Source organism: Betta splendens, chromosome 15, assembly GCF_900634795.4.
Source record: "Betta splendens chromosome 15, fBetSpl5.4, whole genome shotgun sequence".
Taxonomy (NCBI): Eukaryota; Metazoa; Chordata; class Actinopteri; order Anabantiformes; family Osphronemidae; genus Betta; species Betta splendens.
The window spans coordinates 18831012-18854316 of NC_040895.2; the positions used below are offsets into that span (position 1 = coordinate 18831012).

Below are 23305 nucleotides of genomic sequence, written 5' to 3' on the forward strand. Positions count from 1 at the left end.
ACACAGTCATGTTTCACATCTACGTGGGGACTTCCCATTGACATAATGTCTCCCTCGCCCCTCACCCTAACCATCACAAATAAAGGCAGAAGTGTAATCTTTGCTGTAATCTGAACTAAAAGTCAATTCTAACCTCAGCCCTAAAATCACATCTTGACCCTCAAGAAAGACCTGCCAAATGTCCCCACAATGTCAGTGTCCTCACCTTGATAGCAAAAACATGGTTTATGGTCCCCATGTCGAAGGAAGGAAGGACGGATAGACGGACGGACACACACACACACACACACAGACACACAGCTGAAGACTTTATTGCAAAAATACAGAATCTTGTCAGCAAAGCATCAACACAACAAGCTTCAGAAATGAACTTGCAGTCGACGATTAGACTCGACTCAGGAGCCCGATCACTGGTAACGGTCACCTGCTCAGACAAGTCCAAGCGCCTCCTGTGTTGGTCTGTTGAAATCAGCAGGAGAGGAAACATTACGCGAGATCTTTGCTCTGCTCAGCTGCTGTAACTGGCTCATGTTTCTCTCACACTCAGACTCTTTAGTTAATTTTCCGTTTCAGTCTGAAAGGTTTGTCAAGTTTAACAACAGGCCAAAAATTGAACGAGAAGCTGGAGCAACACAGCAGTTACAACAGTGGGGGAGAGTTTCCTACTAAAATAAATCCTCTAAAAAAGACTAAATCATCTAATTGTTTATCAAGTGTACAAAAATAAGCATCTGAAATATACTTAAACTACATTAAATGTGGCAAAGCGAAAAGGAAACAAAATTACTTGATTTAAGCAACTGATTACTGTTACAGTAACTCCAGTCTGGTCTGAAAGAAACAGAGCTTATCGGTACCGACATTAGAATCAATCAAATCAAAACACTGATTCACTTCCTGCTTCGGAGCAGACACTGGTTGTTTGTCGCTCCAGGTGAGCCGGCCACACTGAAAGTGATTTTGTCAAAAGGTCTAGAAAGGTGCAGAAGCTAAGAGATCAGCTACAGGCCGAAGAAACCATGCTACGTTCAAAAGCACTATGAGTCGAGGCCCTGCACTAAAAAGATCTGCATATATCCTCATCATCATGATCACATTAAACGTACAAGGTTAGAATATGTCTGAAATCATGCTAAATATTAGCTGTTAGAACAAAAGCTCTTCATCAAAAATCCTCCAGTAGCTCAGGAGTGAGTAGGAGGAGCCCAACAACCCAAACATGACCACAAACTACAGTCACATAGAAAAGTAGATCGTTAGTAGAGTATATTGACAATAGCTTAGAATAGATTCATCTACACACAGCTCAGTCGACAAGCCTACAAAAATAAATAAAGACATTTCTGTTCCCTCACCTGTTGTCTGTTCACCTGCACATGTCAAGGCTGACACTGATGGCATCAGTAATTAATGATGCATCATGACATGAGCAGAAACCAGAACCAATGAACACTTGGCACAATGCTCAGTGAATAGAGGTTGGAATCCGCGGATTCCTTCCTACAGGGGAACAGACAGCAGGCTGGCAGGACTTCAAGCACAGCACCTCACAGTCCTGTCTAATGTTCATTAGAAATCCACATGTGCTTACAACTGCAGGAGTCTATGAATGTCTCCTGGATTTAAGTCTTTGAGATGTTCGTGTCGGGTTCTGGTGGGTTTGAACAAATGTGAATGTTGTGAAGCAGCAGGTTCTCATCAGAAAAATGCAGGAGAAGAGACTGAGGTGAAAAACGAGTTCACAGACTGTAAAGACAAAGTGGCAGATGTTGGAGGAAGATTTAGTTTGTTTTCATATGAAGCGTCGTGAGACGATCAACCAGATGACAGATATTTGGAATGACTCCCTCGCTGCAGAGTCCAGAGCAGATGCCTCGTGAAGCCCAGGCCTGATCAGCTGGTTGGGCGGAACCGAGCCACGTAGGCACTGCAGGACAGGCAGTAGGAATGTGAAGGCTCAGCGGGAAGCTGCTGGCACAGACGGCAGAGGTGGAGGTCCCTGTAAGGTCTGGGTGGGGGGGGTGGGTGAGGGTCAGTTCGCTGGAGGGGGTGGTTCTGGCGAGCTTTGGAAGGGACAGTCCTGTAGTTGGCCTCGTGGCGCCAATCTCTCTCAGGGGGAATGTCGAGCCGGAGCGGCTGAGCAGTGGCTTCTCCCGGCTCCCTGAGCTGATAGTGGCTATTAGTCCCAGGGGTGATGGTGCTGGAGTGATGAGGGCGGGACAGGGTGGAGTAGAGAGCCTGAGGAGGTGGAACAGGGGCTGAACCGGAGCCGGCCTGGGGCCGGGGCCGGGGCCGGGACAGGCTGAGGGGGGAGGGAGGAGGTGCTCGTTGAGGAGCCCGAGGCAGCGTGGCGTAGCTCAGGCCCTGACCGGAGTGAGCTGATCTCCTGTCAGGTACAACCAGAACTCGCTGCTGCACACTTGGTCCAGCTCCTGAAGAAAAGGAGATCAACTGTTAGAACCTGAACCACCAGCAACATTTCAACACACGCGGATCCTGACATGATCATCTCATGACAGCATGACGGAACTTCTTTCCTGTGGTGTTTGATGTTGGTGATGGGTGGACATGGAGGTGAAGGGCTGCAGATTACCTGAGAGCCCCCAGGAGGAGCTGCCTAAGCTGGGGGGTCGTGAAGTCTGCAAGGGAGGGTGCTGAGGAGGACGTGCTGGAGTAGAGGGGCCATGATGTCGGGGCTGATGATGATCTGTAGGGAAGGATGAGGACGAGGAGGAAGAAGAAGAAAAGGGGAGGTGCAGAGAGGAGGCACTGGGGCGACGATGGAGAAGGGAGGAGTGTTTAGGGGGGGGTCTGTACACAGCAGGGTCCTTCAGGGTGCACGAGGAAACAGATGGAGATGACGGAGATGGCAGAACAAAGGTGATGGAAAAGAGATGGAGAGTTAAACAGATGAAGATGTTAAAAACAGCAACATTCTGATCTGCTCATCCACGTTTCAGTTCTTCATGACGATCAGTGACTGAAGGTCAGTTCTCGACGTTTCCCCCTAACAGTGATGATGTGAAAGGCACTGTAGACTGAAGCGAATCATCAAGATTCCTCCCCAGATGCCAGACAACCTCAGCTGTCGGTTCACGTTAGGCTGCGTTTAAAAGCTTAATGGACGACTAAAGCAGCGATCAATGTTTAATGTGCCAGCCCGAGGCGATTCCTGAGGCTGAATATACCAGTGAAACACAAGCTCAGAGGGGATTTATGCCCGGCTTCTCTTCTGACCTGTCCAAAGCTAAACCCCAGTCAGTATCGGAGGCATGTGAGCCCCTCCCCTCCCCCGACACGCCAACAGCAGGAGAAGAGGCTTTGACCCTGGGTCCTCATTTGAAACCATAAAATTGCTGATCAGGTTGAACATCCTTCTTACAACACGTGGGCACTGACCCACAGCTAACGTCAGCATGTGCAGCTTACGCAGCTGTAGGAGGAGCCAAGGTTCTGGGGTCGTGGCCCGATGGCGGTTCCACTCAGACTGCGAGCGATGCGTCGCAGGTTTTCCGCGGTGTAGCTCTCGTCCTCACTCGATGGCGTCTGCAGAAAAACAGACACATTGGACTCATTGGTCCTTGAGGTGTAAATGCTTCACGAGCGGCAGGCTGAGATCACCGAGCACCTTGAGCAGAGCAGCGACCGGCGTCCGGTAGGCATCTCTCTCTATCTCCGCCGTCGGCGTCTTGGACCGCCCCGAGCCTGGAGGCGGCCTCCTCACACCTACACAGTAACATCCATGACAGTTACAGACACTGAGCAGCAGCTGTTTGTGAGGATCCATTTATGATGCTCAGACAAAAATGATTTATGACTGAAAATGCTTCAACTGCTGAAACGGTCACAGAAGGAATCACCTTTAATTGCTGGGAGCCTCGAGTGGTTCCTACCTGGTTTGCTGCTGGTCGTCTGAGCACCAACAGCACGGCTGCCCCGCTGCATGCTGGGAGCAAGCAGGCTGGCCTGGTACAGACAGTCCAGCTCTGACAGCTCCTCGTCGGGCTCTGCGGCCTCCGCCCCTGTTTCACTCTGGGAGCTGTAGTGTCGGTTGACGTTTTGTGCCCAGCGCTCCACTGGCAGGCCTGCTCTGTCCTCCTGGGAGACGCAGCAACCAGGCTGGCGCCCAAGTGGCTGGAGGGAATCAGGATTAACATCAGGTGGGTCCATGTTGAAACAGGACCAGGATCTGGTGGGCGGGGCCATCTGGGTTGTGGGACTGCTGGAGCCAGGAGAAGTGGTCTGTGAACATCTGGAGTGTAGCTCTTTGTGCGTCACTTCACATCCGTCGACAGGTGAAGGGGTTTGGACATACAAGCTGGATGGGGGTGGGGCCTGTGCTGCAATTGAAACTGGTGGCGTTCTAGTCCTCTGGGGGGCAGAGTCTGCCTCCTCAGTTGCAGGCGCTGAAGCCGAGGCTCCTTGAGTACACTGGTCACTGGTTTCCTTACAGAGACCAGAGAGCGAACCAGTGTTGGAGAGAGGCTTCCCAGGGTGACTGTCCTTCACAGGAACAACAGAGGCCCTGGTTCCTGAGGCAAGCTCCAACTTGGGGTTTGGTTTTGGAGAAAGGGGCTTAACAAGACAGGGAGGTAAAGGTGGGGCCTCCTGGTGCAGAGGGACAGTCGACGTGTCGCCATGTCTGTGCGTCAGAAGTACTTGGAGCGAGACAGGCTTTTCACTAGAGAAAGAAAAACAAAGACAGATCAGACGAGGGGGGAGCTGGTCGTCAGGACACTTCCCCACAGTGAATGTTAAGGCCTGGGATGCCACCAGAGGCAGCCGCATATGAACATCCTGGCACTTTCCAGATGAGAACACATGGCAGCTGCTGCCTGAGCTGTAAATGTATCAAGTGACTCAGATATTCTCTCCTAGTTTAGCTACACAACCTGCATCTCACGAGGGTCTCCTAGCATCAACATGTCAGACATGAATGGGTACAGACCTCCGCTGGACGGAGGCATGGACCTGACTAGATGCGAGTTGCTGAAGCCAACATGCCTTCCTTTGCCCTGCCTAACGTTTAGAACACGCTGGTGTTGCTGCAGGTCTCCTGACTGGTTGAGGGTTGAGCAGACAGCAGGTGGTACCTGGGCTGTTCCTGGAGCTGCTGCTCCTCCTGCTGCTCTGGTTCCTGTACTTGCCGTCTTTCTGCCTGAGAGGAGTGCTCCTCCTGCTGCTGCAGCAGCTGCATGCGTTGCTGCAGGCTACGGCCTCTCCTCATGCAGCGCTGCAGCCGGCTGTGACTATTAGCTCCAGCCTCAGCTGCTGCCAAGCGCAATTTGGCTGCAGCCGGGTCACATCAACAGAAAATACACAAGGAAAACAGGAATAAAAAGAAAAGAAAGATGCAAAAATAAGTTATGATGACTTCATGCACAAAAACAAATACACACCTGAAAGAAAATCAAATATTAGACTGAAAGTATGATGATGACGCTGGTAATGACCAGAACTGGACTGGTTCTGATGAAACAACAGAACCTTCTCTAGACATAATGTAGAATTTAAACTATAACCAGCTGCTGCTTCATTACACTCACGAGTCAATGTGAACATCTGACCCTTCATACTACAGCGATTAGAATCAGACTCATTGCAAACACTAAGCTGCGTTACTAGTTGGACTCGGGTCAAAGAGATAAGATGTGAAAAGCAGATCTTGAAGCAGCTCCAACAGTGGACAGTGGTTGGATTAAGTGCCTGAACTGTGGGATTTTCACCTTCACATATGTGACGTGAGCGAAGGAACTCAACTGAGATAGAACACAACAAAAGATACGATGTGATAAAGAGAAAATCACTGTAGTTTTCCATTACTTTAGGTTTTTGTTCCTTTTTCAGATGTAAACCAACAGCAGACAAATTAAGGGATCTTAGATAGTTCACAAAGTAGAGTGTGAGCGTGGTTTTCGCTTACAGACGGCGTCGCTCGCCGTCGACAGTGCAGCTGCCACCTCGCCTGCCTGCTCTAGACGCACGGACTGATCCAGCAGCAACTCAGCCTCCAACACACAGCGCTCGATGCTGTCGCCTTTACCTGCAGAAGGAAAAGGGAGTGAGTGCCAGTCATTCCACAGAAGTCCACTGTAAAGGTGGATTTGGTTGGACTAAGGATACAATCCTCCTACAGCCCAAAGGCAGAGACCAGCCCATTTAGAGCTGAAAGTCTCGTGGTGAGAGACTTTGTCACAGGTTTGGTTTCAACAGTAGCAAGTGCATGATATGACAAAGATCATTAAAAAAATTTCTAGCTTCTAATGTTGGATCTGGGTTCAGGTGTACAACAACATAATGATGGAGGACACAGGCTCAGTTCTGGCTTCTGCTCCTCAGTCAGGAACATTCTACTCCAACAAACATGCTCGCTGACCCAGGCACTCGTGGTGCGCATACCCTGGCTCTGCAGCTGGTCCAGATCCAGGTATTTGCTGGGTCTTGGGTTAAAGCCGAGCGCTGCCTCCCTCTCCTTCTCCTGCCGTAGTTGCTGCTCCTCCTCCCATGCTCTCCTCAGCACCTCCTCCTGCAGCTCGTCCAGCTCACTGCGGCCTGCAGGGGGCGCTGGTACACACGCACACACACACACAAAGCCCAGACGTGGCTGGTTCAAGGTTTGCTGCTGACACGGAGCATTTACTACATTTGACTCGTAAAGCTCAGCCGTTCACTTCCGGGAGAAGAAAGCTGCTTACAGCTCAAAGACAGAGGAGTCATACCGGTGTTGGAGGAGCTCCGTTCCTGCAGCAGCGCTCCACTGCTCTTCGACCTGATGTTCTTCCATGATGGCCAACATGAAGAGGAGGTGGCTAAAGGCTTCTTGGTGATCCCCTCCCTGTAGCGAGAGACGCTGTCTCATGACATATGGAGTTATACTGCGATCACTAAACGCACAAAACCCAAAGAGAACCTTCAGTACCTATCTCCCAGATTCAGGTCCAAGCTGACCGGGCTGCTGCTGTTTCTTTCGCTGCTTTCGTATCCGCTCTCCATCCTCTGGATCAGCCTGGTGGGAGGAGGTAGCGGTGGAAGGGGAAACTCTGCACCTCCTCCACCCCTACTGGGTAGAGTCCAGGAGGTGCTTGGCTGGAGAGATGCCAGGCCTTCCTGTGCTGGGAAGGAGCATTCTGCTCCCCTGATCTCCCCCTTATCGGGCTGCGGTGGGCCAAGTGGGCTGTACCCCGCCTGCCTTCGCCTCTCTCGATTAAAGAGGGTATCGATGTTGAGCACCTCTCTCCTCGGTTTCCATGCCGGCCGGTACCTCCCTGACCCTACTCCTCCTGATGAGCTGGACTTGGACTCACTGCTGGTGCTGTCTGCCTCCCAGTCATGGGGTTTAGTGGATGAAGCAGTAGTGGGGGCAGAGTGGTGATTTATGGCAGAAGAGGAGACTTCAGAGATGAGAGCAGTTGGTAAAGAGGAGGAGGAAGAGGAGGCGAGTGGTCGACTGTGGATGAGGTTACTCATGGTCTCCTTCAAGTCTCTGAGGCGACTGGATGAGGATGAGGCACAAGGTTTGAGGAGGTGACGAGGAACCTGCTGCTCCTTTAAGGTCTCTCCTGGGAGGTGGAACAGAGGATGAACAGAAATATACAAATGTATTATACAAATGTCAAATAAAATAGAAACAAGGGGAAAATGTAATGAAAAAAAAAATCTGATAATGAAAAACAAAACCAAAAAACAACCCAACAGAAGACAACAAAAATCAGGAGCGAAGCTGTTCCTCTCACTTTGTTACATGGAGACAAATCAGAGCCGCTTACTATTTACTGACAGCCATTGGATGGACGTCGTTTTATCCTCCCTTCGCATTCACATTGGTTTTTGTAGCCAGTTCACAAGACTGAATTTACTTTGATTAAAATAACAAAAACAAACCTTCTACAGAATATCAGACTGATTTCATACTTTATTTTTTTTAAAGTTTGCTTTTATATTCTCAAAACTGAAAAACAAAACTTACAGATACCTCAAAATCCTTATAAGCCGAATGATTCAAGATTCAAATCAAAGTTTTTTTTTTTTTTTTTATGGCCTTCATGCTCTTGCAACATGACGATTTCCCAATTGCGGTATAAAGGTTTTCTATTGTTAAGTTGAAGCACATATGGACTCAGACACTGGAAAGACTAGGAAACGTTCCAATTTAATATAAACTACAGAAGCTGGACCGCTGTTTATGATCATGTTTTATTCTCCAAGCCTGGAGCCGTGTCCTTTCCCCTGACTGACCCACACCCCGCCTACCCTCGCTGTGGTACCCGGACGGCAAGGCTTCACATCGGTGAGAGCGGCTAGAGCTGCGCCTGCTCCCCCCAGGCCCACCTCCCTTCCTCAGAATCTGGTGCTGCTCGCCGTCTGTCACGTGGCCTTAATGAGAGGATGGCAGCGGATGTTTACAGCATGGTCACCACATCACACAATGACAGACAAAATGCAGCATGGCTGAGTGACGGTCGCCCAACAGGGTTCACATCAAACACCTTCAAACTGAGACATGCCATGAGGGAACAGCAGATACGTTTGTATGACGGTGCCCCTGCTGGCCATGCCGTGAACTGCATCTCGTGTATCAGCAACTTTCTCAATGAGCACAGCATACAGTAGCACCGACGCACACAGGTAGGAGCCAGCATGGACCCTGCTGTGGCTGGCTGATATGCAGGAAAACAGCTGCTTGTTTACACCAAACAAGACTAAAGCACTGACCGTATCAGGGCTTGTCATTATCTTTGCAATTACTGCAGAGATGAACAGTACATGGTGCAGTGTATGAGCAGGTCTGTCAGGTCATTTTAAAATTAAACCTCTGCTTAGTATTTCTAATAGTCCAATAGGTGACTGTTTGTTTGACCTGAGTTTATGATGTAAATCCTTAGACTGTCAGGGTGAAAAGCATTGTATATATCGAATATATGTATAATAGTGGTATAACGCCACCACTAATATGTTGCTAATTGACAGACTGACTAAAAGTTTCAGTTCTAGTCTGAGAAGGACTTGTAGAATCACTCGTCGTCGAATAGCATGAGTCTGATTCTTCAATAATGATCAGAGATTTTAGAGTCTACCTTCTGACCTGTAGTGTGCATCGTGGACGCACCTATGGTATCCAGGCTGCAGAGAGAGGTGTGGCGGGGTCCGTCTGGGTGTTCGATGCAGATGACAGTTCCCTGGGAGTCGGAGGAGTAGTGACTGGCCAGGGATTCATGGTGAGAGTGGGAGGGCTGTTGGTACGAGTAGCTCTCTGTCGACGAGTCGGTGCGAGTGTCACTGGAGATAGACGGCTCGCGGCCTGCGAGGGGTTAGTTAGGAAATCAGTGCTGATATACTTGTGCTCAGAAATATGCATCATAACAGACACCTAAGCCTCACTACTGCTACCAAGGCCAACTGCAAATCCAATGACTAGCTGCCCTACTGCTCTTGGTTTCAGCATACGTTATTCATTGTATTACTACAACAAGTACCAGCGATTCTGGTTTAGTTACCTGAATGTTGGCTGTTGTGCTACTAATACGACTCCTAGCTGTGTTGTAGTTACCCGAGTCTTCGCTGTCGTAACAAGCCTTGTTGAGGTGCTGGAGGTCGAGGTGTGAGGGCAGGTCCTGCACAGACACCGGCGTCCCCCGCGGGTCAGCGTACAGCAGCAGCAGAGGCTGGTAGTGGCCTCTGATACAGCGGGAAACCACGTCCTTCCACTTAGGGCCAATCTGCAGGGACAAAGAAAGAATAACGTCAGAACTCCAACCCACCTAGATACAAACTAAATGAACTCATGTACTTTTACTTGTCTAGTATAAATGCTTAAAAAGAGCTTTTCCCCGGTACAAACTGACAGACACAGAAAAACCCTCAGAAGGTTTTCGGTACAGCACAGAATTCCAAACATGGAAAGTATGCGCTTGGAGTTCTTCTGGTTGGATCTGTCTGCAGTGTAACTGTTGCCCTGAAAAAATACTCAACAGAACCTTGTCATGCTCTTCACATGTTTGTATTTGAAGTGAACTTTCAGATTTAGTTAGGACGACAAAAGCTAATGTGGCCATAAACAGTCTACCCGAGCCAACGGCAGTGAATGAAAAAAGTGTGAGGGCACAACTCTACAACTGCAAGAGTTTAGCAAGATCAACACATGGACATATACAAATACGCTCCTAAAGCCAGCAGGCTCTGGGAAACAACAACCATTATTCATTTGGGTCTGCACAGTAGCAATAACTAGCTTTACTTCAAATGTATATTTGATTTGATTTGATTCAATGAAAGTCGTAAAGCTACAGCCCTGTTCACCTGCAGCAGTGACCTGCTGTAAGCTCTTCCTGCCCTCCGTCCACTGGTCAACTGGTGTGTGCGCAACTTTAATCCTCCTTATTTCAACCTTTCCTCCATTTTCCAAAAGTCCACGTCCAATTCTGCCCAGATTTGACATGGTGTCCCAAAAATCCAAAGCGCAGACTGGCTGGCTCGTCCATCACGTCGCGCAAACAATGTGTGATTTTGTGAAAAAGCAACAGAATGAAGTCTGCAGTGTGAGCAAAAGTGTGGATGGTGCAGTGGTGGGATGTGTGTGCTTTGACCACACCCGCGGCTCTGTCCAGCTGGACTGATGAACAATAGGGGGATATCCTTGTTTTCATAACCAGCAGAGACAGAGGGGTGGGAACAAGCGAGAAAGAGGCAGCAAAAAGAGGTGAGGAGGAGGAGCAACAGGCAGGGGGGAAGAAGTAAAGCCAAGGATGGCCAGAAATTGACAGATCTCACTACAATACGAAGTCATTTCGCTTCAAACGCATTTGGTTTGTTCCAGGACACACAGACAAACAGTGGGGATGTTGAGCTTCAGCCCCAGAACCAGAATCCAGAGGTTTCTGACATTCTTTAGTCAGCGCCATACTACCAACATGTCTATCCACTGATTGTACCTCCTTCACATGTGCATCATCAAAGTACATCCATCGTCTGATTTTAGTCTGGAAGAAGAAGGTGGAGTAATGTTTGCCGTAGTAGCACACCATGCCGACCAGGTAGAGCTCAGACTGACGGGCCTTCTCCTCTGTCACCCTGTAAAACAGCTGCAGAGAGAAACGGCACGATGAAGCACCGCTCATACAATACACTGATGACACGACAAGTACAATGTGATCTTACATCCCCCAGTCGCAGACAGGTTCCCAGGGTGTGGATGACGTCCTCTGCCAGGTCGGAGTGATCAGAGTCCCAAACCAGGCCAATTGTGATGATCTCTGGACTGTTGAGGAGGACCCGGGCCATCCGGAGCTGCTGACCACACTCACTCTGAGGAGGATGATGAGAAACAAGCTCAGGATCACAAGTGCCTCCACCACCGTCTGAAGCAAACCTGTCTCATCAGGGATCTTACAGGACAGTTGCGCAGGTCTCCCATGCTGGCGTTTTGCAGAAGCTCCCCAAACATGCTGGGAGTGGCGTTCTCCCTCGACTCCAACATCTTCACTGCCTGGTTACTGAGGAACAGAAGGCACATGTTGGTACAAAGTCACATCTACAGCTTGAGGTTACAGTTCTGTCACACAATTGTAAAATGCTGTCAGGTTCATTCAAAGCCGGAAAACAACCAGGCCATAAACACCAGGCTGTGAAGGAGTTAGACACACGACCACCAACCTGTACGCGTGCAAGATGCGCCCCAGGCAACAAAAAGGACCACTCATCTGTTGCCTTGGTGACCCTAAAGTGTAAACTAGAGACAGGTTCAGCAAGAACTTACCACAGGGAGGTGGTGGAGATGTAATGGACCATCTGAATGAAGGGCAGAGGATCTGAAGATGCACCGCAGCTGCTGCACACACACTGACAGACAAAGATACAAGATGGCAGCCACATCAGGCACAGAGGCCACTTAATGCAACCATGTGTTAACTGCAACTAACTGGATATCTGCTTGGGCCATGTGTTCTACGTTTAATGCAGCTGTGGGAGGGTCAGCACCAGATGCCGGAGCAGAGAACAGAACAGCCAGCCGCGGACAGTAAATATTTTTCTAAAAAGACACAGCTCAGGCTTACGTGGCCTTTCCACTAAACAGTAATTGAGCAGGTCATAGTGGGTGCAGGAGTTCCACAGCAGTGCTTTATATTGGTAATGTTTGGACCACAATTTTATTTTAATGCAACGTGATTCATGAAATCCTGATGTCTACAGTCTCTTTCAAGTCTCACCTGTTCGAAAAGAGTCATAGCAAACTTCTGGTGGGGGATGCAGTGTCTGGCTGTGCAGATGTCTTCTTTGGTCTCGTCTGCAATGTGGAAGTGAATCCTCATAAGGATATTTTCCTGCAGAAACACAGACGCCACAACCAATCAGTAAGTTAGGAAACCAAGAAACTATAGACACAGCTGGGGATAAGAGAAGCCGAATGTCATACATGTTCTAAACGGACCCAGGTGTCTAGACCTTATAAAGGTCCCACATGTCTGAATCAAAACGTCCTCACTTGGTGTCACAAGCCCTCAAAGGAACAGCTGCATTTGTCTGCATGAACTGGATCTCACTGCTGAACGTTTGACGATCATTACTTTACTGATCTGCCAGTGGATGCATCCCAACCTGCTCCCAGATGACATGTGGAAACTCCAAAACAAAGAACTCATTTATTCAGTCACTGCTCTAAGTTTGGGACCAATTACTTCATGTAATGAAACGCTTGCAGTGTGAGGTATGTTTTCTTACAAAGCACTCTGCAGCGTCATCCATGATGCCGAGCTGGAATCTCTGCTCGTCCTGGAAGGTCTTGGCAAGCGCGCTGCGCAGAGCATCGGATGGTAGAACTTTATCACTGCTGTACTGGAACTGAGCGAAGATACTCTGAACAACAAATGAAAGAGAGGTCAAAGAAGGGGAAAGGCGTGAGCAGCTGCATCTGCTCCATCAATGACCAGTCAGTTCTCACCTTGAGAGCACAAAAAATGCACGAGTCGTCCATACACTTATGAGTCGTCAGCTGTCGGAAACTACGGCGGAAGATATCAAGGTGCCACAAAACCTGAGCGGAACAAAAGACGAAGATTAGTGAAGAAACCAAACGTGTCCTTGTGCACTACAGCAGCTGCCCGGTAGCCTGGAGGAAAGCTGAAGATGAGGCAACAGAATGCATGAATCCAGATACAAACTTGACAAAAGCAGACAGACACACTAAAGGCAAGCTTTGGGCTGATCCCAGGATCCTACAGACTGAAGGCAGGACATCTCCAGCATCCACCTCCACAGATGCATGGAATAATACTGTAAACTAGCGGAGAAAAGCATCATTTAAAAAGGATGAAGGAAACAAAAGCCTAATGAAACATCCCTCAGCCTTCCTCCTGCTGCTACAACTCAAGGTGATGCATGCACATCCTCACCGCAAACGCTGATCAGGGTCTGCAGCAAACACATGACAGACCTGACATGAGGAGAAGCTAATATGTTGTTTGTGTGTCACACCGTGTCTATCAACGTCTCCATCTGCTCTAGAAAACCACCTGGGCTGCTGCCAGGTGATGAACTGTGTCAAAATTGAGTGAAGAGAAGATGAGAGGTGTCACATGGGACTACTGGAGAAACTGAGGCTCACAATAACACAAAAAAAAAAACAACACAATACTGTGGCAAAAAGACAACAACCCTCCCCAGCCTGACCCCAGCAGCACCAGCCTCCTCACATGGAGCTGGTTTAAGAACAACACCGTTTCTCACCTGAACATGTACAAAGATGCATAATGGTCTGAGGTTTAAGCTGGAGCTCTCATAGACCCCAGAACAGACATTATAACACGACAGCTGATCCCAGACTAACTCAGTGCTCAGAGGAATGTGTGAGTCATTTCCAATGCCAGCGTGTTGGACACAGCTCTCAGAGCCAGTGTAGCGTCAGCACTTTGGACCTGGTGGGGGGCGACAGGAAGGCAGAAACAAACACACCCAATATGCTGCTCTGGTCCTGTAGCACAAACCTGCATATACAGTACAGCACCAGAAAGCAAGTAAAGTGTTGAAGCTTGTGTCCCTGCAGCCCAGACATGAAAACACTCCTGAACAAAGATCATCTCAGTCACCAAACATATCCTGATGTGGAACTACTGCAACAACAGTTCCTCCAAAATCCAATGAAAATGAACCGTAGCTATTACTAAGGATGGGCCAAGCGGGTCGATCAGCTGACTGTACGCACTGTACTACTACAGCAGAAGGGAGCGCTGTTAATGTGGTCCAGCCGCGCCGCGGTGGCTCGGGTGGGGTCAGAGCCACAGGGCAGCAGGTCTGCACTCTCACACTGGGTAGAATTCCCTAAAAGCCCGTCAGCTCTGGGAGGGGGCGTTTTCATGGACCTGTTCTTTTCTGTGAGTGTTTGTGTGTGTGTGTGTGTAATGTTCCAGGACCTGCTGAGTCTCTGTAAGCTTTGGGTAAACAGTGTAATGAGTGTTTCCTCAGCAGCAGTTTGTCATTTCAGCAGCCCAAACCACCGGCTCCACTCTCGGGTTAATGAGTCAGCCTCCATTTGCACGAACAAACCCAATCATTACTGCTCCTCCTTCTCCATCCCTCCACTGTCACAGTTCTCACTGTGGAAGCTGGAAGCCAACAATACACATCCCCACCCCCTGAGTCATAAATAAGAAATGTGCCGTCTGGGAGGCGTTACGGGCCGAGCGCCTCCTGGAACTGCAGACCATCATTACAGGATCACACAAATGCAGTGTAGCTTATCAAACTGATTGTTATGTGTGAAGGAGTCATGAGTCCGTCTGCCATTAGTTTGACTGATTGGCTCAGACGCTGGTTTACAGCTTTCCAATCTGCAGAGTGAGCAATCTTCACACAATGTGCAGTAAAAAAACAAGACAAAAACACAATGGAGGCTTCACATCATGTAAACTAGTGACTGGGATGAGTCCTCTAAGAAGGAACCACAGAGACAAAGCATCACGCATCAGGACAATTTTTCACGTATTTTCTTTCCAAAGTAAAAACTTGAATCCAGAACATTTCCTGTTGTGATCAACCCTCAACTGAAGCTATGGTTTCAATGAATTCAATTATTTTTTTTATAGTCAAATGGCGCATTGCTTACAAAATTATAACTTGGCTGCTATTTCAGTCAAACTAATCAAGTTTTAAACGTTTTTTGGTGCATTACCTGGTCTTATGTGGGAAGGAGAGTCAGCAGCAGTCTGGTTTGACTTACTGTCTAAAGTTAGTATATGTAAGCAGTGCACTCAAGCTGGATGTTAGCAGGGGTTAAATGTCAGAAAGGGTGGCAGTACGATAAGCACGAGTACCTGCAGGGCGCTGTTCAGGAAGCAGCTGTTCTGTCCGGGCTCATTGCTCAGTCCTTTACTGGGGGCGATGGACGTCATGGTGCGAGGTGTCAACATTCCCTGCATCCCACCATCACCACCTCCTCTGCTGCCTCCAACACCGCTGCCTGACGCAAAGTAGTTCCTCTTCCACGACATAGTCCTCTTGCTCACCTGTGCCCCTTTGTTTGTCTTCTGGGATCATGAACTTCTTGTTATCCATTTTTGCATCAAAAGATCAGGTGGCATTTTCACTGTCTCAGAGGAAAATGGTTTTAAAAAAATCATTGCAAAATAGACAGAAGGCAAAAGAAAACTCTCGCCCACAATTTCAGATTAAGGCAGAGCTGAACGAATGTGCAGTCTCAAAAACAAATGTGTGGGGTTCTGGGTGTGATGTTATCCAACTTGATCAGTTTTACGTTCCACAACTTTTATTTTTAAGGATCCTTTGGGTTTGGCATTAACATTCAGAGCCCTCAAACATTCCTTTAATAGTTGTGCTTTATCTTGCAGTTCAGACTTCAAGGCCCACCATCCTCTTCTTCACCACCACACAAACCTGCCAGCAGCTCAGGTCATATCACGCTTCCACTCAGGACGGATCTGTAGAAGGACAGAGTTGGAGCAGGTATAAGGCGTTTGCATGGTGTAGTGAGTACTAGCAACAGAATGATCAATGCACCCATGGATGGACCCCAAGGGATCACTGAACAGAAAAACAACAAGACAAAGGGAGCGAAATGAAAGACATGCAGAAATCAGCTGTGCACGAAGACGACATGAAAAACGTCATTTAAGGTCCTTAAATGCTCTTTAAGCAACCGTAGTTCTCTGCAGATGGTATAACCTCCAACACTGCAGCCCAACAACCACAAAGACACTTTTGTTTCTGTCCCCGTCAGTCTACACTTTATTCCTCTTCCAAAACCCTGGGGTCAGTTCAACATACACAAAAGACACCTAGGATGAGGGGAAGACATTTTTACTCTGTAGAACAGTTTTATATGAGCCACTAGTAGATGTGCCACTTTTACAGAACAAACCAGACGTGGCCTGAAACTACTGTACCTAAACTGGAGCCTCTTTCCTCAGACATGTGGACACCCACAAGTGAACCCAGTCACTTAGACCATCTGGCCCGTTTCAGGTTTTTGACTCAGGGGAAAACACCTGCTCTTCATATCAACATTTCAGGACAGAGAAACAGGAGTGACATCAGCTTCAGGATGTCGTGACATTGGCTACGAGCAGCTCCCACAGTCGACTACAACAGGTTTACAGACACACATTTATGAGGATTACTACAACTTAGCTCAGAACTCAGCTCAAAGCCTTCAAACGCTTTCTACAAACTGGGATTTGAGCTCATTACAGCTCTGCAAATAAATAAGAGCGTTTCTAAAATGAGACAACAGACCACAGAAGGCAAAATCATGTCAGAGAACCAGACACCACGAGGACCCGTTTGTTTGAGTCAGACTCGGGGTAGGACCATGCTGATGTCAGACTCGGGTCGAGGGTAAAGTAGCAGCAAGGAGCACAGACACAGAGGTTCATTATGAGGAGGTAAAGTGTAGGTCAGAGCAGACGGAGGTGAGGCAGGATTAGCCCGATCAGAGCGTCTGTACGGATTAGACGGACCGTGTGTCTCTGCAGGTTACCTGAGGTTTGTGAATCTGTTTAATGGAGGGTTATGAGATCTGTTCCATCACACGTGTCATTAGTGAAGACTATCCTCTTGACAACATACAGTATGTTGGACAATCAACCTTGAAGAAGCTACAGCACTGGTAAAAGCTGCTCCCTGACTGAGTCGAATGAAGGTCAGTGACTCTACCTCATTTCACATCCACAACATAAATGAGCATCACTGTGCTGATAAGAAGCATTAACAGTCACCGAAACCAAGACGAGAAACACCTGAAAAGTCTAACCCATCAAGACGGCAGCTCCGCACGGCTGGGTAAGTTCGGGTCCTGCACCCAGAACCGGGACCAGACCAGGATGTTTATTTCTCTCTGGGTGGTTGGTGGAACAGACGCTGTAGAGATCAGCTATGTATTCTGCCAGCTGCAAATAAACCATTTATAAGATCCCAAACAGGACGCAGGTGACAAACACCTGAACTTCAATCCACCTTGTTTTCTCTGTTGAGTCCTGAAGCTGATTTAATGTGAAACTCGATACATAACCAAACGCTAGTCTGTTGCAGAGGCTTTCCACACCATGCCATAATCACCTTTAATTCTCCAGGCTGGCGCTGCGCTGCCTGAATGCAGCTGATCTGTAAGAGCGACTGAAGACTGGCACTGGGAACAATGGGAGACTGGGGTCAAGCCAGAAGAGACACAGATAATAGGTCTGATGCGCGCACACACACCAACACCGTATTGACTGATTCAGTCCGGCCTGTCAACAGAGTTCACAGCTGTCAGACTTTATTTATTTACTCATTTTCACCAGGCAGCGGTTCCGACCCACGCATGGACCTGCACCTCCAGGGTTAGCTTGTTAAACAGGCTCCATTCGGCCCTGAAAGACAACAATCTACATTCTGATAATGGAGTCATTACGTGTGGTGAGTAAAAACAGCAGCAGCAAGTCAGGCTGTAAATGGTCTTCGATTACAGCACCTGACGTTACCCTAGACCGGACCAAAGCCCCTGATGTCACAGGTCCATGAGCAGCATGAACTGCATCTCCTGGAGCCCAACACATACGCAGCTCCAAAGAAGGTGCAAGTGTCACCTCTGGTTCCAAACAGAAAACAACTGTATGAAAAAGCACCTGCCGCGTTTCCTCAAGCATGCTACCATTATAGGCTATGATACTGCCTGTTGCAGACTATCAGACCATGTAATCAGATCCACAGCTGATCGTTTCCTTCCTATCCAAGCCCGGGTCCAGTCCCGCTCCTCCATGGCCACTGTCCTGCTGCTTCCACAACTCTCTGATCACCTTGATCAGGGGTCAGTTGGCGTTTCCAGCTGTTCATTGACTGAACACACCTGATGGTGATCATCAGGTGTGTGAGCTGGTGCAGGACTGGACCCTGGTTTAGAAGGACCAGGACTGGACCCTGGTTTAGAAGGACCAGGACTGTTCCAAATGATGCTGGACTCGTGTTAAGAGGCACTGTCTAACAACAGATACCTGAGCACTAAGTCAGGTACCAGCCCCCCGGCTCCTGATCTTAACATTTGGAACACTGTAGAACCGTAATTAATGTGAATCGGGTCCGTCTGGCGGCACTAAGTCAGCTGCTGAGAATATGTGTTTTCCATCATATGAAGATCAATCTTTCTAAAAATGAAACCCCAGACAGCACAACGTGAGAACAGCACTGGTCCCTTGTTGCAGGAACGCGCTGCAGCCCTGACACAAACTTAAAACCTTTTTCATTTCTTACTTTTTCTGCAAAACAAATGTGTTTTTCTACAAAGCTCTGGAGAGATTTACTCAAACATTCCCTTAAAACGCTTTGTGGGCCAGGAAGCTGCTGACCCCGTTGGCACTCAGCGTGAAGAAACATTTGGGGCCTAATGACTAAAAGGAGAGCTCAATAATATCCAGACGACCTTCAGCTCCTCAACGGCACCAAAATAACTCTGAATTTTGGTAACATGGAGAACTTCAGTCACTTGATTCCACCCAGCAAAACGAGGAATTAGCTTCTAGCGTCCCCATCCACCAGCAGCTCACCACCTGCTGCTTATGGAATGAGGCAGAAGTAGATAGAGACTCTCATCACAACATCGCACACACAGACATGTGTAATAACCATGTTAGAAAAGTCTTCCAGGATCCGGTAGATTATGATGGATAAAATAATGACCATACGTGTGAGCTGCAGCTCATGCTGCTATGAAATCTGCACAACAGATTCCTCCAAAACAGAGGAAAAACCCAACACGACCATAGAACGACTCAGCTGAACTAAAGCAGAAAAGGTGCATTCAAACTTCAGCTGAACCATTCTGCTAAAGAACTCCAAAATCACAGCTTCTACAAACTGCTCAGCAAAGAGCAGAAGGTGTGGTGGTGCTTGGAGCGTCCAATAAGCAGCTGCTCAGCTGAGGGTGAGCGTCTCTGGATGACGGCCCATGTTAGAGGTCCAAGCACTTGAGCGTCGCCTCAGCTCATACACATCCAGTTCATATTTGACGTGATGCCCTTTAATGTTGCAGCAGGTTTAAGCCTCTTTACGGCGCTGGAATCCAATCATTAGCACAAACTCACTTCCAGATCGGCAGCTTTGTGCATTTAAATCAGTGTTAATGTGATTGTGAAAAGTAACTGCACCAAACAAACGCGTGCAATGAAGAGGGTGAGATCTCCTCAGTACACGAGCCGAGAGCAGGTCTGAGCCACAGACGCCAAACAGCATCAGGCTACACGTCAGGAAACCTCGTTATCAAACTAAAGACCGACTTGTTTCCGTCGCCACAGCTTTGTTCTAGGTTCCACTGCCACACGAAGCAGCAGCAGCAGCAGCAGCAGCAGCAGCAGCAGCTTCACTCAGTGGATGGACAGGAACTATAGACTGGGAGGAGCGGCTCCTCCACCTCCTACGCTTCGCTCCCATCACTTTAAAGCTCCGAGCCATTTTCAAACAAAACCAACAAAGTGCACGAGTTGGTCCAGTGCAGAGCAGAGCAGACGGGAGAATCACCGGCCCGGTTCTGCTGCAGGTTCTCCGCTGAGTGACGATCCTGAACCCCGGAGGGAGGTTCTGGACGAGCTCAACAAGTCGCCTTACACCAACGGACTCAGACAAAGACGCGCTGCGGTGCTGCCACAAGCGTCCTCTGCTCCGTTCGGAGACGACGTCCACAGAAACACGGTAAACTTCTTCCGTTAACCTTGGAGAACAGAACCGTCTCATTCAGAGCATGCTCTTTAATTTATTCGTAAAACACGGGATCCAACGCCTGCCGTCAGCGGCCCAACACTGCGACCGCATGTCAAATTCATCGGAACACGTGCGGTCCAGTTACCTCCGGGCGTTTTAAGAGTTTGGCGTTAAAAAGGCTGTTTTTGCAACGGAGTCCGGCGCAGCGGTCGCTCCACGCAGAACATTACATCACTTCCAGGCAACTTCACGGGGAACAATGAGGACGGAGCGACATCACCGGACCGTTCGAACCCAACTGTCCGCTCCGGTCCCGTTACGAAGACCACTAACGCCGAACCCGTCTGTGGATGCTCGGCACGTTGGTGTGTTGTTTAGCATAGAGTCGGCAGTAACGCTAGCTAGCGCCGGTAACGACACTTAACGGCCGGAACGTTTAAATCCCGATACGTCACCGTTGAGGCGAAAACGCAGCACCAACATGGCGGCTCGGAACATACTCACCTGCCACCTGCGAACCGAACCGCGAAACAGAGCGGGAACCCGTCCATCCACCGAACCGTTTGTGGCGTTTAAAACGACAGAGCGGAGGGGGCGGAGTTACTACCTGCAGCACTTGGAGCGCGTGCGCCGGTGCGAACATGTGAGGGAGCGCGCGCAAGTGCTCGTGCCTGTACACGAGAAGCAGCAAGAGAAGTTGGCAGAATGATTTCAGCAGATAAAAAATATCCTCAGACAGCAAATATATTAATAAGAAATACATGAACCAGATACACGAAGATAAGACAACAAGGAGATTCATCCTCTGGACTCAAAATCAGTCAAACCAATCAAACTTTACTTAGCGAGCGTCGAATAACAGCGCAGTGTTTACCAAGGCGGTCATTATAAATAAATACAGTTCAATCTGGGTCCAGCAGAACAGAACCCCGGGAGGCCACTTAGGAGCGTCACATAGAGGTCACGTCCTAACTGTGATGATGATGACATCACAGTTAGGAAGCAGTGACACCAGTCAGAACCAGGGTCTGGGCTCCTTCCCTGATGGGCCCGTCTTGGAGCAGGTGACGTGACTGATGCAACCGTGTTGATATTTTAAATCTAATCACCAGTTTTCCTCGGAACAGCAGCAGCTGTGCTGGAGAGGACGACAGGAGGCCGTTTGGGTCGTGTGGAGCTGCAGCTGAACGCCCGTTCGGGTGGAGAACCGCAGCTCAGCCCGCAAACATTCCTCCGCTGGAAACCCCTCAGCTGCTTTCTATTAAACTGGTTTGTGGCGGCTCCAGGGACCCGTTTGGAGTGGTTTGCTTGCTGAGCTACGGATTCGGTTCCGCTTCCTAAGAGGATCTGAACACGTGACGACATTTTTCCCCACTTTCATCTGTAACCGATCCATGCTGGAGACAACGCAAGCGTTGGTCTGGATCTGTTCTGGTTCCCAAACAGACCATAATAACGCCTAACGTCACGGATCACATGATGAAATGAAGCGTCAGTGAGAACCACAGCAAACAGGCTCCATTTCTCAGAAATCTCTCCATTAAGCTGAACCTTCACGTTGTCACGTTAGCGAACAGTACCGGATCAGGCGATCCGGCAGGACGCTCGGGTTCCCGGCGAAGAAGCAGCCAAGCTGAGGCAGCAGCTCCGGGAGACGCCGCATCTGCTGAAGTCAGCACAAACTGGCTTTAATTGCCTGGATGAGACTCCGCCCAGAACCGTCCGTCTGAGTTGCCTCCTGGACCAGAACCGTCCGTTTGGGTCGGCAGCTTCAACTGTCAGTGGCTCGAGCTCGAGTCACATTAATTTCAGTCTGGGTGTTGTTCACTTAAACTGCTTTGGATGTAAATACTGTAAATAAAACTATTTCTGCACCGTCAGAAGTTTCCTCATACATAGAAATGTTTTCACTGTTTTTTACACATCGTATTTTTGGGTCCGCCCCGAGTTGTAGTTTCAGGTCAGATCTTGCTGAGCTCCAGTGTCAGAGCCTGAACATTGTTTGATGCCACATCAGGAGGCTTCGGCTTGTTTTCACGCAGCAGTGAGTCGCTTCCTGTCGGTGACCGGACGCGCCTGAGGCCGGATTCGTCCTTGACTGACGGAGAGGCTTCTTCGTTCTGAGACCACAGGAAGATGGACGGTACCAATACTTCATCCTGTCTGTACGGTGCAGGTCCTGAGTACTGGCTGAACCTGCTGAACGCCAAAAGACGCCGTGTACTTCCTGTATGACATCATCACTTTACTCTCAGTCATGTGACACCGCACACCCACTTGCACAGGTGTCAGTCTTTGTGGGGTCCCTGAACCCAAACCCAGTTGTGTTTTGGACCTTCACCCTTACGTTGGTCCTTTCTTCATGGCTCACTTCAGTGAATTAGGCATCAGACTAAAGGTTTTGACATCTCTTCCTCATCCTCCTCACCCCTCATCCTTCTCTTTTGCACTCCTTCTCTTTAGCCACCCTCTTCTTCACTCCTCATCCTCCTCTTCCCCATCCTCTCTGCAGCCCCTTAGTCTTTAATTACCCTTAAGTAAGGAGTAATTATTCCTGCTACCCAAACTGGCATCGAAATGACAAATTGCAGATTTCAGGTGCGCGTGAAGGACATGCGTCCTCTGAGCATAAGGACCCGGGTCAAAGCATGAAGACACGTGTCTGCACACTAGTAGTAACTTGAAGCCACGCACAGCAGCGATGTTTGGCAGAGCTGAAGCCCACAGCTGATTAATGAAGTTTGCCGTGACCTGTTTCCATCTGTTGTGCGTTTTCTCAGCCACTCTCTCACCTTGACAATCAGAAGCATCCATCTTCTCCTCATCATCATTATCTTCCTCAGTCACAGGAACAATGGAGGCATCTGCTTGCCTGCTTCTTCTGCCTTTGCTTTGAGAGTCCACCCTGCGCTCTGCAGCCGTCTCCCAGGTGACTCAGCCAGAGAATGACATCACTTGTGTCAGTACACACACCTGTTTCCTTGGTAAGCTCCACCCCTCACACTCCCTCCGCTGCTCCTGCACTTCCTGGATCTCTTAAAGAGGAAGAGTCAATAGCTGCAGCAGGTGGGTGAGCAGCGGACACAGCAACTGGGCCAATGCACAAAGTAGGTGTAGCAGGTTACATTAA

General features: G+C 48.9%; 1 protein-coding gene across 11 annotated transcripts; it reads right to left on the minus strand.

The window, feature by feature from the left end:
• Positions 1-295: 295 nt before the first annotated feature.
• Positions 296-23128, minus strand: usp54a (ubiquitin specific peptidase 54a). Of its 11 annotated transcripts, none has more exons than XM_029127352.3 (22): positions 22968-23128; positions 15303-15926; positions 12935-13027; positions 12715-12849; positions 12204-12317; positions 11753-11835; positions 11387-11489; positions 11155-11301; positions 10929-11078; positions 9548-9716; positions 9107-9298; positions 8251-8373; positions 6920-7559; positions 6720-6835; positions 6400-6564; positions 5924-6043; positions 5094-5289; positions 3894-4681; positions 3629-3726; positions 3430-3546; positions 2594-2828; positions 296-2432 (listed from the first exon to the last, which is right to left on the minus strand). In XM_029127352.3, the coding sequence occupies exons 2-22, from the start codon at positions 15477-15479 to the stop codon at positions 1894-1896; spliced, it is 4500 nt and encodes a 1499-aa protein (XP_028983185.1). In that variant the 5' UTR covers positions 15480-15926; positions 22968-23128; the 3' UTR covers positions 296-1893. The 11 variants fall into 11 exon arrangements, 10 of the variants coding, with proteins under 10 accessions (XP_028983185.1, XP_028983180.1, XP_028983182.1 ...); XM_029127347.3 differs by having other exon boundaries at positions 9083-9298; XM_029127349.3 differs by lacking the exon at positions 22968-23128 and adding an exon at positions 21756-22633 and having other exon boundaries at positions 9083-9298.
• Positions 23129-23305: the final 177 nt, after the last annotated feature.

Excerpts from the sequence above, each read along its gene's own strand:
- usp54a (XM_029127347.3), bottom strand. The coding sequence starts at position 15,479 with ATGTCGTGGAAGAGGAACTACTTTGCGTCAGGCAGCGGTGTTGGAGGC. Across the intron at positions 3,547-3,628 it reads CGGTCGCTGCTCTGCTCAAG|ACGCCATCGAGTGAGGACGA; the intron begins GTGCTCGGTGAT and ends GTTTTTCTGCAG. Across the intron at positions 2,433-2,593 it reads CTCCTCCTGGGGGCTCTCAG|GAGCTGGACCAAGTGTGCAG; the intron begins GTAATCTGCAGC and ends CCTTTTCTTCAG.